This window comes from Athene noctua, chromosome 2, assembly GCF_965140245.1.
Source record: "Athene noctua chromosome 2, bAthNoc1.hap1.1, whole genome shotgun sequence".
In the NCBI taxonomy this organism is placed as follows: domain Eukaryota; kingdom Metazoa; phylum Chordata; class Aves; order Strigiformes; family Strigidae; genus Athene; species Athene noctua.
Window position 1 is genome coordinate 25,567,057 of NC_134038.1, and position 14,977 is coordinate 25,582,033.

Here is a 14,977-nt window from a genome sequence, read left to right on the forward strand (position 1 = left end):
CAAAGAAGGGTGGGACCTATTTCTGGTTGCTGAATTTTCTCTGAGTTGACTCCAGTAGGGCTTATTTCCTGCAGCTATAAGAAAATGACTTTGGATTAAGAATAAATTAGACACTTTATTAAACTTACTCTGCAGTTTTATTATCTTAACTCTTATTCTTGAAAAAAAAACCCCAACACTTCAAATTTGGAATATATTCCCTGTTTCCAGGCTCATGGTATTACTATGCATGTTGGTTTCTGTATTAACCATTTTTACTTTTTCCCCTCAATGTTATTTTCTAGAAGTCTCTGTGCAGAAATTCAGAGGGAAACTTCTACAGTTTCACATGCAGAGGGTTCACTTTTTTAAACAACAGAAAATACTCCACAACTTCAAGATTTCATCTGTTTTGAAGTCAAAAACCCCATCGAATTCTGGTGTCTTTTCCGTTCCACACTGTGAATCAGCCACAGTGAAGACGGACCGCAATGGTATTCAGATTTCAGGCAATCTGGAGTATTATTCAGCTGCAAGGTTAATTCACATACAGAGCATAAATTAGAAGATGCCCAAACCTCAGCTGTTTTCAGGTTATGACCGAAGATAAAAGACACCTCATTAGAACAGTGTTCCACACCTCTGGTCACATCCAGGCTAAGAAACAGACTTTTTTTTTTTAATTTTTGACAAATTAAATCTGCACAGAAGGCATACCTTTAGGGTGTGCCAAGACCACCCAGCAAGACAGTTACCGAAGCAGAATTAGAACTTGGGAGTTCCTGGTTTATTGTCTTAAGTTAAAACCACTAGACTGAGCTTATTCTAAGGGGAAAAAAAAGGTGACCAAAAAGTAAACTTTTAGAGCATGGTAGTAAATTTAGAGCTTGTTAGAATGGTGGAAATCAATGGCAACTGAAGGATTTTTGTAAGAATCGGGATAACTTTGGGAAAAAGAAAGAGTCTAATGTAACTGCTTGCTCTGCTACAGTGCAGAACACCCAATGCCATCTGCTCACACTTGCAAATGTTTTTAAATAAATTCCTACTGGCTTGACCAATGCTTATCTGAAGCTGAGATCTTGGTTTCTTAATATTTTAAGCCAGCGTAAATCAAAGGAACTCCTGGAGCTCTTCCTACAGTTATTTTAAACTGGGCTGATGAGGTTTTTTCCATAGATGAATCTAAAAGTGATGTTAAAAAAACAGGTATTAATTTCACTTTGTTAGTTTACAACAATGAAGTAACAGAGATCTTTCAAAGTTTTAGCTGGTCAGCAAAATGTTTCTGCAAATAGTGCAAAACTTATACTTCTGTTTTAAAGGATCATCTACTATTGTGTGAATAAACACTGTGTAATAAACAACGTTGCTACATTTGTGACTTCTCTGAAGTTTACCCAGATCCTGATGTCTCACATAATCTTACACCTCAAACTGATTTAGAAGTACTGTAGCAGCAACTCTAAGACTAACTGCTGCAGAAACACAAAGCAGTAATGTTTTCCCCATCCATCACTTCACAGATGAGGGAGAGGGATAAAATTTTCATTGACACCTAATAGAGCACACACTGCAAATGTTTACTCAGTTCTTCTGCTTTGAAGATATTGTCAAGCTCTCTGCTGACAGCCATTACTGTTCCTGCCTGTTTAGACACAGCTCTGAAATGCAGAGATAGGGAACATGAAAAGTCTTAGACTTCGGTGATTTTGGAGTGTGATGACAATGTTATATATTACAAATCCATTGCAAATCCAAGTCTAAAAGACATACAATTGCTGCAGCTGAACTATAATTCAGGTTATTGGGGAGGAAAAAAGAGCCTGTGACCCTGAGTTCTTCCTGAACATCTAGCATTTGGAGTGCAAAAAAAAAGTATACACCTCCACTCAGTCACCAAGCATGAAAACTCTCCTCTCATTCTACTTCTACAGGACCATGGATGAATGTGTTGATTTAGGCCCTGCCGGGACTGGAGACCACATTGCCGTTGTCCCTCCCCCACAAGTAGGGCACAAACCCCGGGTTAAAATAAGAAGAAATTTAATACAACAGCGTAATAAGCAATCTGAACAACAACAGTAGCAATGATAACAACAATAAACAGTAATAACAGCAAACAAGACAAAAGATATACAGAGAAATACCGCAATGGTTACAGACAGCTCGCTCACAATGCTCCCGCCACCAAAGCCACAAAGGAAAAACTTCCCGCGCTGCTGCTGGACCTGACATCAGCATGGTATGAATAACCTGGCTGGAGATCCCTTCCCCCTCTCTGCTGGGGAAACTTAACCCTATCCTAGCTGAACCAGGACAATGAAAAAGACCTCTGCACCCAGATGAGCAGAAAGATCCTCCATGGCAATCCTACATTAATTGTATAGAAAGAGGTCAACCAAACACATGGACTCTCATCAGTGATCTTCAGTTCTCTTTTCTCTAGACGAAGCCTGGAGTGATCACTCTTTTTCACAGGACCACAGGGCAACCATCCAGGCTGAGGTGAACTGCTGACCTACCAAAGGCTGGTTTATTACTTGTTTCTCATACAAAGACGTGGTGTCAAGAATAGCTGTTCTTGCAGAACATTCCCAACAAATGCTTCTGGTCGTCACTCCATAAATTCAAACTTACATAGTTCTGGGAATATAGCATACTCAGTGTGTTATCAAGCATGTAGGGGATGGAGAACCCCCTACCTGGAGAGCCTCCTGTGGAGCAGTCTCTGCTGATACCATCAAGCACTGTTGGGATTTTGCTCAACAGAAAAGGATATGCACATTTTGTCTAAATTCTCATTTGAGTTCAAGCGAAAGCACGATGTGGAACACCTGAAACAAGATTTTGCTCGGTCGGAAGTAAAAGTCTACCCTTTCTTCTATCAAGTCTGCTGCCTTCTAACAACTTGGAAATTAATCCTCTCTTCATACTTAAAATTTTTTCCTGTTGACAAATGGATTCATACTTTGTAGTTTAGATAGGTTGTTGTTTAATGCATGTGGTACTTACACAGAGTTTACTGAATAATTTCATTTATTATCTTTTCATACGTCTGGAGACACTACTGTTCATGAGATGAATGAAAAGAGGTTTCAACAACTGCACATGCCAAAACCTAATTTCAGCTATTTAACAAGGTTAAGGTCTTTGTGCACTAAAAAAACCCAAAACAAACCACCTTAATTGTTTTATGAAGATCTAACAAGACCAAATTTTTAAGTAATTTCTTCTGCTGCTCATACTTATCTTTCCAATAAGCTTGCCATAGAGCCAGAAGGGACTCCTGCTTGGAGGGACAGCGATACTAAAGCTAGGCTGAATTCCCAGTAGTGCTGTATCCTGTTTACCATTGCAAAAAAGGCATATAGGGACTCACAACAACTAGCATGCATTTGCTTCCTGACGTTTCATGTTACAGGTTCAAGCTACCTTATAAAGGCTTAAAATACCTACTACACAGAGCTCAACATTGGGAATCACTGCGGAAGAGAAGCATGCATTTTCTTGTACGTATTTGTTCTGCTGATTAAGGATACCAATTAAACTCAGACACCAGAGTGAAAAGAGTAGGCGCATTTTACTAGTGATAACCAAATAATGTAACAGTGTAATACAGAAAACATGCAGTAAGAAAAAAACAGAATAGTGCACTTAAAGCAGCAAAGAGGAAAAAACAGGGTAATGCCTTAAATCATTACTACAGGAGAGAGAGAATAGTGATTAAGAAAAATACATCACCACTTGCATATATTATCATCACCCAGCCCCGCAGTGGCTGGGCAGCCCCGGTTACAGCGAGGGTTTGCAGAGCCTGTCCCGGCAAGGGGGAAATCCTACACGGTGCGTCCACCCATAGGTGAGGCTGCCAAAGTCGCTGTGAGCGGGTTCAGCCTTATATACCAGAGATAAACAAGCCAGAATAGCTGGCACCTTTGTTTTGAGCGGAAAATATCTGGTTTCATTCTCCTTTGGATTCCACGCAAAGCCTGGTCAGGGCTCAGGGGGGGAAACCAAGGGAGTTGCTAACAAGGCCAGATACTTGGGTTCTCAGCCCTGCACAAGGCCAAACACGGGAAGTTGGATACATTCTCTCCTCACTCCTGATTATATTTTGTCTAAGCTGCATCTTTCACTAGTGAGTTTACATACTTTGTTAATGATTACACACTAAGCAGCTTTGGCTTGGGGCCTGTTGTTCAGGCTTCAGTACTTCAATGCTTTAGCACTTTTTACATCAGCATAAGTGCGTTGTTATAACAGTACAATATCTACTAGCACAACGGTTTTCAGTTATAAAATGTACAGGATTCATCTATAGGTCAATTGTGGCTTGGGCCGGTTGTCCAAGCCTTAGCACTTCAATATTATAGCTTTCTCTGCTTCTGCAATGAGCAATTTGGAGGGGTAAAGTTGTCAACATTTTATTTTCATTCAGAAACTATGCAGTGATTTATGCCTGTTAAACTTTCCATGGTTAAATCTCTCATGACTCACTTTCTAGGAATTCCTTTCACTAAACTCATCTTACTGATGAGCTAAAGCTTGATAATAGCCACAGAAAGAACAGCACAGCAGTTTTATTTAAAAGTGTGGATATTTTTCTATCTGCTTTTGAACAATCGTTAGCCTCTACATTCTGTATAATATTATAATCTGTGATACCTTTCTGCCCTAGTGGTAGAAATTTAAAGTGAAATAAAAAATGATGACTTGAAGTGTGAAAGAACTGGGAAAGTTGCTTTTAAGTATTGGCAATGATATGAATTCTCTGCAGTTGTATAACTGACATAATATCCCTAGAAAAAGGAAAATATATAGACAGTTTAGGTTAAATAACGAATAATCACATTCACAAAGGTGAAGCCAAAGTATTCCAGAGATTATAACACAAGTCACAAAGAACCTCAGTGAAATCACAGTTTTGAAGACTTTCCCAAAGATTCAGTCCACGCACAGGATGTCAATTTTATCAAGATGCATGCAGCACCATTATCTCAATTCCCACTAAGACTAAAGAATATAGATGACACTCTGTAAATCCAGATATTTTTTTTGTCAAATTCTGCTTATAGGGTACATGCTTTGATAAAAAACAGCAATGAAGTAATCTTCAGGATAAGAAAGCTTTTCTGTATTATGCATAGAGAGGGAATGTGTTTAGGTATGTATTAATATGTTTTAAGATTCATATGAATGGTGTAAGCCTACTTGTTTTCCTTCCAGAAATCACTAACTTGGTTAAGTGAGGGAAAACACAACAATTATTTTCTTATTTCTCTGTCTTGAATTTGCAGTCCAGAGTGTTACATATATTCAGTGAAAGACTTTTGCACAAAATTTTACATTTCAGCTTTAAAATTACCTCAGTAGTATAAAAAGAAAGCAACTCATTTATGGGCAGAACAGCTTGGCTGATGTAAGAACTTCTGTATCCCAAACTTAATGTTAGGGCTGACCGGCTGCATGGCTTTTGGAAAACCGTTTGACCAATTCTCTTTTCCCATACTGCCTCACAGTACGGCCACTGATTTTGTGAAAAAGACTCACCATGTTTGTGACAGTCCAAAGCTGTGAAATGATATATATAGACGTTGTTGTGTGTGACCATTTAACATACATAATTGTCCCACATCATTCCTGGATGCAGAGTACCATTAGTTTAAAATGGACATGCCTAATGTCCAAATTCTATTTTGAAATAGCAGTATCTGGAGAAGGAATATTTATTTTTGTTTGTCAGGACAAATAGTAAATGCAAATAGTATGCAAATGCAAGCAATGCAAGTAATGCAAATGCACACAGTAATTACTAAAAGACACATTTTACAGATGAATTCTTACGCAGCTAAAAGGCTGCTTCTTACTGTTCTCCTCCAACTGAACCTCACCTTACTATGAACTGACATTTTACATGCATCATGTATTTTAATGCAGTGTTGTTAAATCAGGCTACACCAAACATGAGCACCAACCACCACTACCAACATTTAACAGTGAAACTGAAGTAGGTTTAGGTAGTGTTCCCCAAATCACCCAGCAAAACAGAGTAAAACATTGGTACTTGAAGTCACAGTCACTGCCTCAGTGTTACCTTGTTCTAATTTTTGTGGTCCCTCCCCCAAAGCTTCCCTCTTTGGTTTCCATAAACCTGATTTTCACATAGTTACACAAACTGGTGATGAAAACTCACTGTATTGATCGCAAAGCTCTGTCTGTCAGTAACATAGACCAGCGATAATGGCAAGTGGTGTCTCTGATGAAGCTCTCACCCTTGTGCTTATGTGTTGCTCCTCAGAGTCATCTCAATTGCATCTTGCAATTCCTGAGCCCCAAGGCACAAGATACACAGATTTTTTCAGTTGGTTAGTCATTCCTAATATCCATATCACAGCACACATGCTGAGAAAGACAGAGTGAAAGACTGAAAAAAACTCAGAAAATAGAAACTTAACATAAACTTCACTGTCCTGAAGTGAAATCAAACTGCAAGCTAAACACAGAACTGGATATAAAGTTGTCATCAAGGTCGTTCCTCCAACGGCAAAGAGAATTACTAAGAAGAGAGGCACTTTTAGGCCTTAATTAGGTGCTAGCACAATGTATTTATCAAACAGTTGTATCTACAAATCACAGCTCCGTAGCTGGCCAAACCTCTGTGCAAAAGGGCTGGAGTTTCCAGAAGTAATGACCATGAAAGAATAAGGTGTGCATATGTACAGTGCTTCCATGCATTTGCTGTAGACAGAAGATTACAAAAGGTGAAAATTAAAACATTTCTGTAAGTGTGGTGCAGAGATAAAAGAGACCAGTGCACAAAATACTATCCCATTCTATTATAAGTGATCAGGCTCTCCTATCATGTAGAAGAAAAGAATGAAAAAAAACATGCTTCTCTTCCAGAAAGTCTTAAATTTTCCCATTCAAGAGCTGCAATGCATGTATCATTAATTTCTATGCAGAAAACATTGTTCACTTCAACCAGCAATTAGTGGTAACATTTCTATCCTGTGCAGTGATGAGAATTTTATGCTAATCATTACATAGCAGTAAATTAATCATTTGGGCACATTTAGATGGTATGTATATTTCATGAGACAGATATAGATATCAAGATCAGTTTGATATTTACTCATGGTAAATGAAAGTGTCTCAAATCATTATGGGGGAAGCATGCTAACTAAATACACAGCCATCAGTGTTTGCAGTGCAGCAGCAGCAGAAGCACCACTTCATCTCTTGTTCCAGGGAATAGCTCTCTTTCTTTGTTTTCAATTATTTTAAGGGAGGTAAAAAACCTTGTGAGATCACATAGAACTGAATCATTCAAAGAGACAGTGAAACTCCAATAATGCCTTGACACATGAAGGACAAAAGCACCAACTCAGTTTCCTATCCTGCAATTCTTCTTCTATTACTGGCAAAATTACCTACATTACATTATGCAGTATTGAAAAGAGACTTTTCATCAGCATTTGTGCTATAGTCTAGTCGGGTAAATGAATAATGTATTCAACTCATCCCTCTGTAACTATGTCTGAAAGCTTTGAGTTGTAGCAGAAAGGAAGGCTACCCAGGGGCCTTCCTTCTCAGTAGATGCAAGAGATTTGTAATACCTTGAGGAAAATGTTTATTTGAAATTTAAATTTTTGACATATATTTAAATACTACCAGTGGGTTTTTTTAACTCTCAGCTCACAGATCTTTGCAGGTGAAAAGCAATCCAGTCCAAAGCTGACAGTGTTTTATTTTATTGGAGGGAAATGTACACATGGTCCCTCTATCTTAGAGTGTTGTCAAAATACTTAGGAAAAGCACAAATTTATGGCAGCTGACCCTGACAATAATAGTAATATAAATAATATCCTCATCTACAACTTTCTCAACTAAAGTTGAGAAAGATTCTCAAAGATCAAAGGTGGCATGCCAATGGGAAGCAAAGTTATGTTGGCTTACCTGGATCGCTTCAGAAGAGCCCTTGAAATATGTTTAATTGCCACCAACTGAAACATCATAATTGCTACATTGGCAGCAATAAAGACAAGCTATTGCATAGAAGGTACAATATCCCACTGGGAAAGGAAATACATTTATTAAAATCTCTTTGTTGATGGAAATTTCTGAGAGCAGTAATCTGAACAGACAGGTTATCAGGACAGCACTGTGAACAGCTGAACTTTTAGGTTTGAGAACTACTACAGATCAGACAAATAAGAATGGGTGAATCAAAAAGACAATGTCTTATTTGAATGAGGTATGTTTTTACATGTAAAAAAAATATTTGTTTTTCAACTTGAGAACTAAAATATTTTAATTTCACTATTTCTATAAAAATAAGATGGCAATTCTGATTTTTGAACATATTTTTCAAAATCCACTCTGCAATGCTTCTCTCTAGAGTTAAAGTTGACATTATAAAGGTTAACTTTTCATCAGGGGTCTTACGGTCTTAATTTTGACAGCCTATTTTATGTAGCCTAGGAGCCAACAAACACATCTTGTGATGCATTGTGGTGCCATGTGCATACTGCAGCATTCTTCTCTGCAGAAAGTATTCTTGTCTCCAGAGATTCTCCATTTGACTTAAGGCAATGGAGAAAAACACAAATAAACCCCATGTCCAAGTGAACACAGGTTAAGATTTGTAACAATAAATGTAACTTCATGAAAAACCTTTCCGAGTCTCTGATGTACAAAGTGGCATACCTTGCAGAGAAGATGATGTGGAATGCAGTTCAGGAAAGTCAGTAATATTCTGTGAAGGCTGGGTTTAGAGACAGCTGAGGATCTGTCAGTGGTGAGTACCACTAGCTATGCTCTTGTCAAGCAAATCAGAAAAAAGAAGCATAGGCATCATGCCTTGAAAGCAGAGTAAAGTTTTGCTAATTTTATTTCAATACGCTTCTTTAAAAAGAAAGAGCAGAGTATATCCAGGTGGCTTTTATGTTCCTAAAATGATTTGGAGGGAAAAATGAAATATTTAATAAATTTGATGTAAAACCTATTATCATGGTAAACATAACATGGTTATTAATTCTATAAAAATGAATGGCTCATCACTCAGCTATTGCTCCACTATGGACCTGATTAACAGCACCAGGGACTGCCTGCCATTTGGTTTAATACTCTGTGTTGTTCCTTATGTTAGTTGCTTGGTGTTGATTACATTGCAGCAGTTATTCAAATCAGTAAGATTGCTTGTTGTAAAACTTAAAATCACAAACAAGGATCATGTCACAAAGAAATGAGCAGAAATCATCTACCTTAAAATATTTCCCAACATCAGTTATCTACAGATACCTCTGAAACTCATCTGAATATTCATAACATTCAAGCAGGAAGAAAAAACAACACCAATGCTCAACAAAGTATACAAGAATCAAATTCCTAGATTAATCCCTCCATCAAAGTGCGTATGTACCAGCATCCTCTCACCCATCTTCTATCAGGGGAGAGAATTCCCACAAGAGAGGGGCAGCCGGGAATGGCTTCAGCAGCCTGAATCAAAATCTGCTCTTACACTTCATTTGGATATCAGCTGGCAGGTAGTGATGGTCACAAATCACAGCTGTGATGTTGTTTCTGAAACATCATGGCATTTCAGAGAAAAACTGCCATATGAAATTCTCTGTATGTCACTTAGGCGAGTCTTTAATCAGAAATAAAAGGACACGCACAGCTTTCCACAGAGAGGTGCCCAAAGAAACACAGGACATATGGGAGTCCTGTGGTTGACTTTTGGTCCTCTATGTCCTGGTTTATGTGAGTCTCACATGAAGCAACCCTTAATAAAATTTAACAGCAGGAGCTGAATGAACTGTTAAAAGCCCTATTACTTTAGCATTTTGACTATTATTTGACCATTTTACCACATATTACCATTAAAACAGCCAAGACTAATTTGTCCTATAACCTGAAAACTGTATAGAAACTACAGTATTACCTTAAGAGGGTAAAAAGAAAGGGCTGTTTTATTAATAGTACATCATTCTAACACGCAGAGTGAAAGACAGAAAACAAGCCCATAAAAGTGTACACTAACTCAATATATTAGTTATTCTGATGCAGCAAATTTATTTAGTATAGTTTTCCTGCTGCACAGGATCACTTTGCATACAAATGGTTATTATATCATAGTCAAAGAGGTATCATACCTTCATCAGAAATTTAAAAGGCACTTAAAGGAAGAAATTTTAAGTGAGAATCACAAATGGAAGGTATCAAAACAACAAAAAGGAACAGGAACATGTAGAAGAGCATGTGCTTTGAGGAAAACAGTCACAATAATGCACAAAATCAGGGTGAAAAACAGAATTTCCCACAGCTGTAGACCACATGCATTAGTGGACTCACAATCTTTACTGAAGAACAGAAATCTTCTTTCTTGCTGTTTTATTACCTTGGCAACATCTCCTCCATGTCAGCAATTACATAGGAGACAACAGTCCAAACAGCAGCACAGAGATTCATCTGGTTTGGATCCTGAACTGTCATCGTGTCCCCTTGAGAATGATGAAACCAGAAGTATTTACTGATGTCATCACGCAAGCTGGCACCTACAGAGAAAAATGGGCAATATTCCATTTTAAGAATACAAATATTTAGAGAGCCATATAAACTTGAATCCTTTCCTGGGCTGTTTATGATTAAATCCACATGCAACTGTATAAAGTTCCACATAATAACTGTACAGAGCTGTGGCATGTGCAGTTTGTAGGTTTTAAGTTAATTGATTTGAGTGAGCATGAGGCAGCAAAAATTCACACCGGGGAAAATCTGACCTTCCCCTGGGAGACTCATTTCCTCAGCAACAGTATATATCCATTTTCCTCTAAGACTACCAGAGACCAAGCGGGAAAACCCCTACAGTAACCCCACACACAGCCGTGCTTCTTCCATTCTTCATCCCATGGCTCCAATGATGAGTTACGACTGAGTTATGGAATCTCTCCTTGCTGTTATTTGTCTTGGGGAACGCTTTGGAATTTGCGTCTGTTTTTGAGCCTCTGTTCATCACAAGGATGTGCTGTTTCAGAGCTGTTTTCCAGATAACCTGGGGTAACCCAGCTAGCCCTGGACTACATTACCCTTGCAGTCAGGAGTCCTCATCAGCTGGGGCAGAAGCAAGTTAGGTGAAACCACAGTTCTTCCCATTCAGGATCAACTGACTCCCTCTGGGGGCACACGGGCAGGGAAAGGACAACTCTTCCCTCAGTCAGGTGGGCTCAGGGAGCACAAATAATGTCACTGAGACATCAGTCAAGGGCCCAAGGCAGACCAAAACCAAGAAGAGCAGGAGAAGCTGCCACCCCACTGGGCTCTGCAGCAGAGACACCAGCAGGGATTTTCACCCTGGCCATTCTCTGCCTGATCCAGTCCCACTGAACCACTCTGACTCCCTGTCCACTTGCAATATCTTCTCTCCTAACTCATTACCTCTGCCTCTTCTCTGGTTTTATCAGCCTCCATCTGCTTTGTTTTAATCTCAAACCCCCTTCCATCATTAGCAGAATTCCACTCCAAATTTTGAAAATAAGTAAATGGGATATTTTCCCCCACCACACTGACCCACTGCTTGCAGTTCCTTTGTGTTGATTCCCATGGCCTGCCCACTGGTCAAGTTTAGGAGGTGCACAGCCCCCAGGGTAGGATCCACCTAACACAACAGGACCCCTTCTTGCTTGGTCATCAGACCTAGAGAACAAGTACTGATGTGAATTCACAAGTAAGAGCTAAGGGCCCCAGGTGGAAACACAGACTAAGGCTACTCATACCATACCAACTAAGACAGAAAAAAACAGGATTGTTTGATTATAAAGATGATGTAAATAAATTATTCATATATTTATTTACACGCAGTGGAAATCAGTCTCAAGTCTCAGATGATGAGGGCTTTGATAAACTCCTGTGTGCTCATAAGACTTACTGTTATGATTTTTCTTGGTTTCCCTGAGATGCCTGAAGCCTTTGAAGAGAATGAAAGCAAAATTTCTCACAGCATAACTGTACATTTGTATAATACATATCTTTTGATCACTCATATAGTCATTCAGGACAGAGTCCAGCTCTCACTGTGGTTAAGAGGCATGTTTCTATTGCTGTAATGGGGACTGACTTGAACTGCTTGTTTCACTGCTATTTTAAAGCGAAGGAATAGAAAGGTAATGCATTTTATAATTACATCCAAGATCCCTTCATAAGAGAGATGATATGCAAAAAGACCAAATGCTGTAGCATATGGTTATATGGTATTGTGATTGATTTTATTTTAAGAGGCTCTTCTTGCTCTTAAGAGACCTGTTTGCTTCTGACTGGAAGAAATGCAATCCCACAGAAGTCACTGTGCTGTTACAGGTTGGTGAATTATGTTCCAATAATTTCAGCGTTGAATTTATGTCAACTCATATTCACTTTCAAAATTTGATTCTAAATTCTTTTAAATATATACAAGCACAAAAGGGTTGAACAATGATAAATTCTTCAACTGATGGACTTCTGCACTACAGACACATTAAAAGTTAATCCACTGAGGTAAAACCATTACAATTTTTGAGTACTTTTGTAAGACAAAAACCAATTTTGGTTGCCTGGAAATTGTCATAGACATTTAACTATTCATTGTAACTATGGATTTACAAAGTAGCATATTATCTCCATGAATGCAATTATAAAAACACCCTTTGCTTTGTAATGTTTAACTCCCTGAAATGCTGAAACAGAATTTTTTCTCTAAGTTGATTTTAAAAATCAGAAAATCACAGAATCATCTAGGTTGGAAAAGACCTTGAAGACCACCTAGTCCAACCATTAACCTAACACTGACAGTTCCCAACTACACCATATCCCTCAACACTATGTCGACCTGACTCTTAAACACCTCCAGGGGTGGGGACTCCACCACCTCCCTGGGCAGCCCATTCCAACGCCTAACAACCCCTTCTGGAAAGAAATGCTTCCTAATATCCAGTCTAAACCTTCCCTGGCACAACTTGAGGTCATTCCCTCTTGTCCTATCACTTGTTACTTGGTCAGAGAGACTCATCCCCAGCTCTCTGCACCCTCCTTTCAGGTAGCTGTAGAGGGTGATGAGGTCTCCCCTCAGCCTCCTCCAGACTAAACACCCCCCAGTTCCCTCAGCCGCTCCCCGTACGACCTGTGCTCCAGAGCCTTCAAATGATCTGACTTTGGCATCAAGCAAGAATGTCTGTGTGTAGAGAGAATATTGAGGGGTTCCTAAACTAGCTGTGCTGTCACTTTCATGTCTTGGCTTGTGACACTTGTCAGTGACCTGTAAGCATCTTGTGAGACTAACTAAAAGACCCTAAGAAAGAAGTTTTATCCTATGTAATTAGAAACAAAAGTGAAAATCCATTTTCTCGGCTTTGAGCACAAGAACAGTTTACAGCTGAGGGCCTCACGCAAGCCTCTAAACATGAAACATCCTGGGGCACAGATATGACTGCAAACAATTTTCATGTCTCCTGCTCCAAACCTGAGACTCCTCCATGTTGATGTTAGTTGCCTGGAGATATTTATGGCTTCCAGAGGTTGTCAGGCTGCAGCAAGACACTGAATAGTGTCCTTTCACCAGTAAATGCCCCCAGAACTGAGTTCAACCCCTGCAGATGACAGCAAAGAGGGAAGCTCTGTGGGGCTCTGAGGACTGTGGTCATGTTGGGTTACCTAAATAAGGTCCATGGGATACTACGGACCCTTTTCTAAAAAACTAACAGAAGCAGCAATGGTGTGAGCACAAGCAGACATCCTACAGAAGACAGGGGCAGGGAGAGAAGAATTCTGCATAATGCTTCAAACAGTGAGGTTTCAAAGCATATCATCTGGCTGACTGTACTGTATCCTCGACAGCCACTGAATTATTAACACTTATCAAACAAAATCGGCCTGAAAGCCCAACATGCCACTTCCAGAAGCTTGAAAGAAACTGGAAAAATTCACCTAGATTCAAGTTTTAAAACTCCAGTTGCTAACCATTTTGTTCTTTCACCTAAAATTGATCTAAGGGGTTTTTTGTTGTTATGATGTAACATTTCCCTCAGGAACAACAGCCAGTGACAAATGGAGGCTTATTTTTGCCAGCTACATAAGCTAGCAGTGAAATAAAACACGTGAGTAGCCATGTCTCATAGACCTATAAATTACTGACCCACCTCCATGTTAGCCACCTAGAAAGGGCATAGTACACAGCCTTACAAGAGTCTGAAAGGTCTAATTGATTACTTAAAAATCCACAGATGGTGTTAGGTAGACATGTATCACATTTATTTTTGATTTCCAGGTGGAACCAGTACTCAAACAGAAAAATGATGGGCTGGGTGCTTCACTGTCATGTTTTATGCACTTTGCTGCTTTCCTGTGTTTGCAGAGCAAGAACACCCATAAAGAAAAAAGGGATGTTTGCCAAACAACCCTCTTTAACTGTACTTTTTCAGTCTGTTCATGTTTACAGTGATGCAAATCACATGAGGAACACTGCTGGCCAATAAGGAAATCAGTGAGAAACTGCTTCTAGCTGGATGCAGTAGGTGTTGTGGCATGAAAGTGTGGAATGTTAAAAACCGCTGCCAAAAGTGCTGTAGTTATTATTTGAATGTATCAAAAATACTGGAAATTAAAAACTGAAAATAATTAATAATTTACAGCTGCAGTAAGATAATATACAGATTATTCATAGTTCCGTTACAAAGTGGCAGGAAACCCTCTTCAGTACAGTGGTGCAGTTCAAAACCTAACGGCAGCTATGTGATCCCGCAGGTGCCTGCTGGGACACATTGACATAGGTCTGAAGGAGGGACCAGAGAAGATATATCCCACGTTTGGAGCAGCTGCTGGGGCCAAGCAGTCCACTATTCAGTAGCACGATGTGTGTGTTTTGGGAACTTAAAGCAGGGTTCTCCTTGTCACAGTGAGGCACCACCTTACTTGCCCTTTGTGGGAAATAGTTGCATAAGTAGGGTCAGAGGCAAACACTCAGTAA

The 14,977-nt window shown here is 39.3% G+C and overlaps 1 protein-coding gene across 2 annotated transcripts in view; it reads right to left on the reverse strand.

Annotated features, from left to right (window-relative positions):
• Nucleotides 1-2,074: 2,074 nt before the first annotated feature.
• Nucleotides 2,075-14,977, reverse strand: part of CPQ (carboxypeptidase Q) — a 170,540-nt gene continuing 157,637 nt past the window's right edge. Inside the window, exons 8-9 of one of the 2 annotated variants that reach the window (XM_074898671.1) lie at nucleotides 10,382-10,538; nucleotides 2,075-6,720 (exon numbers count right to left, since the gene is read on the reverse strand). In XM_074898671.1, the coding sequence (XP_074754772.1) occupies nucleotides 6,606-6,720; nucleotides 10,382-10,538 (272 nt within the window). In that variant the 3' untranslated portion in view covers nucleotides 2,075-6,605. Of the gene's footprint in view, nucleotides 6,721-8,301; nucleotides 10,539-14,977 lie in introns of those variants that run through there. The other variant, XM_074898672.1, reaches the window with a different exon arrangement.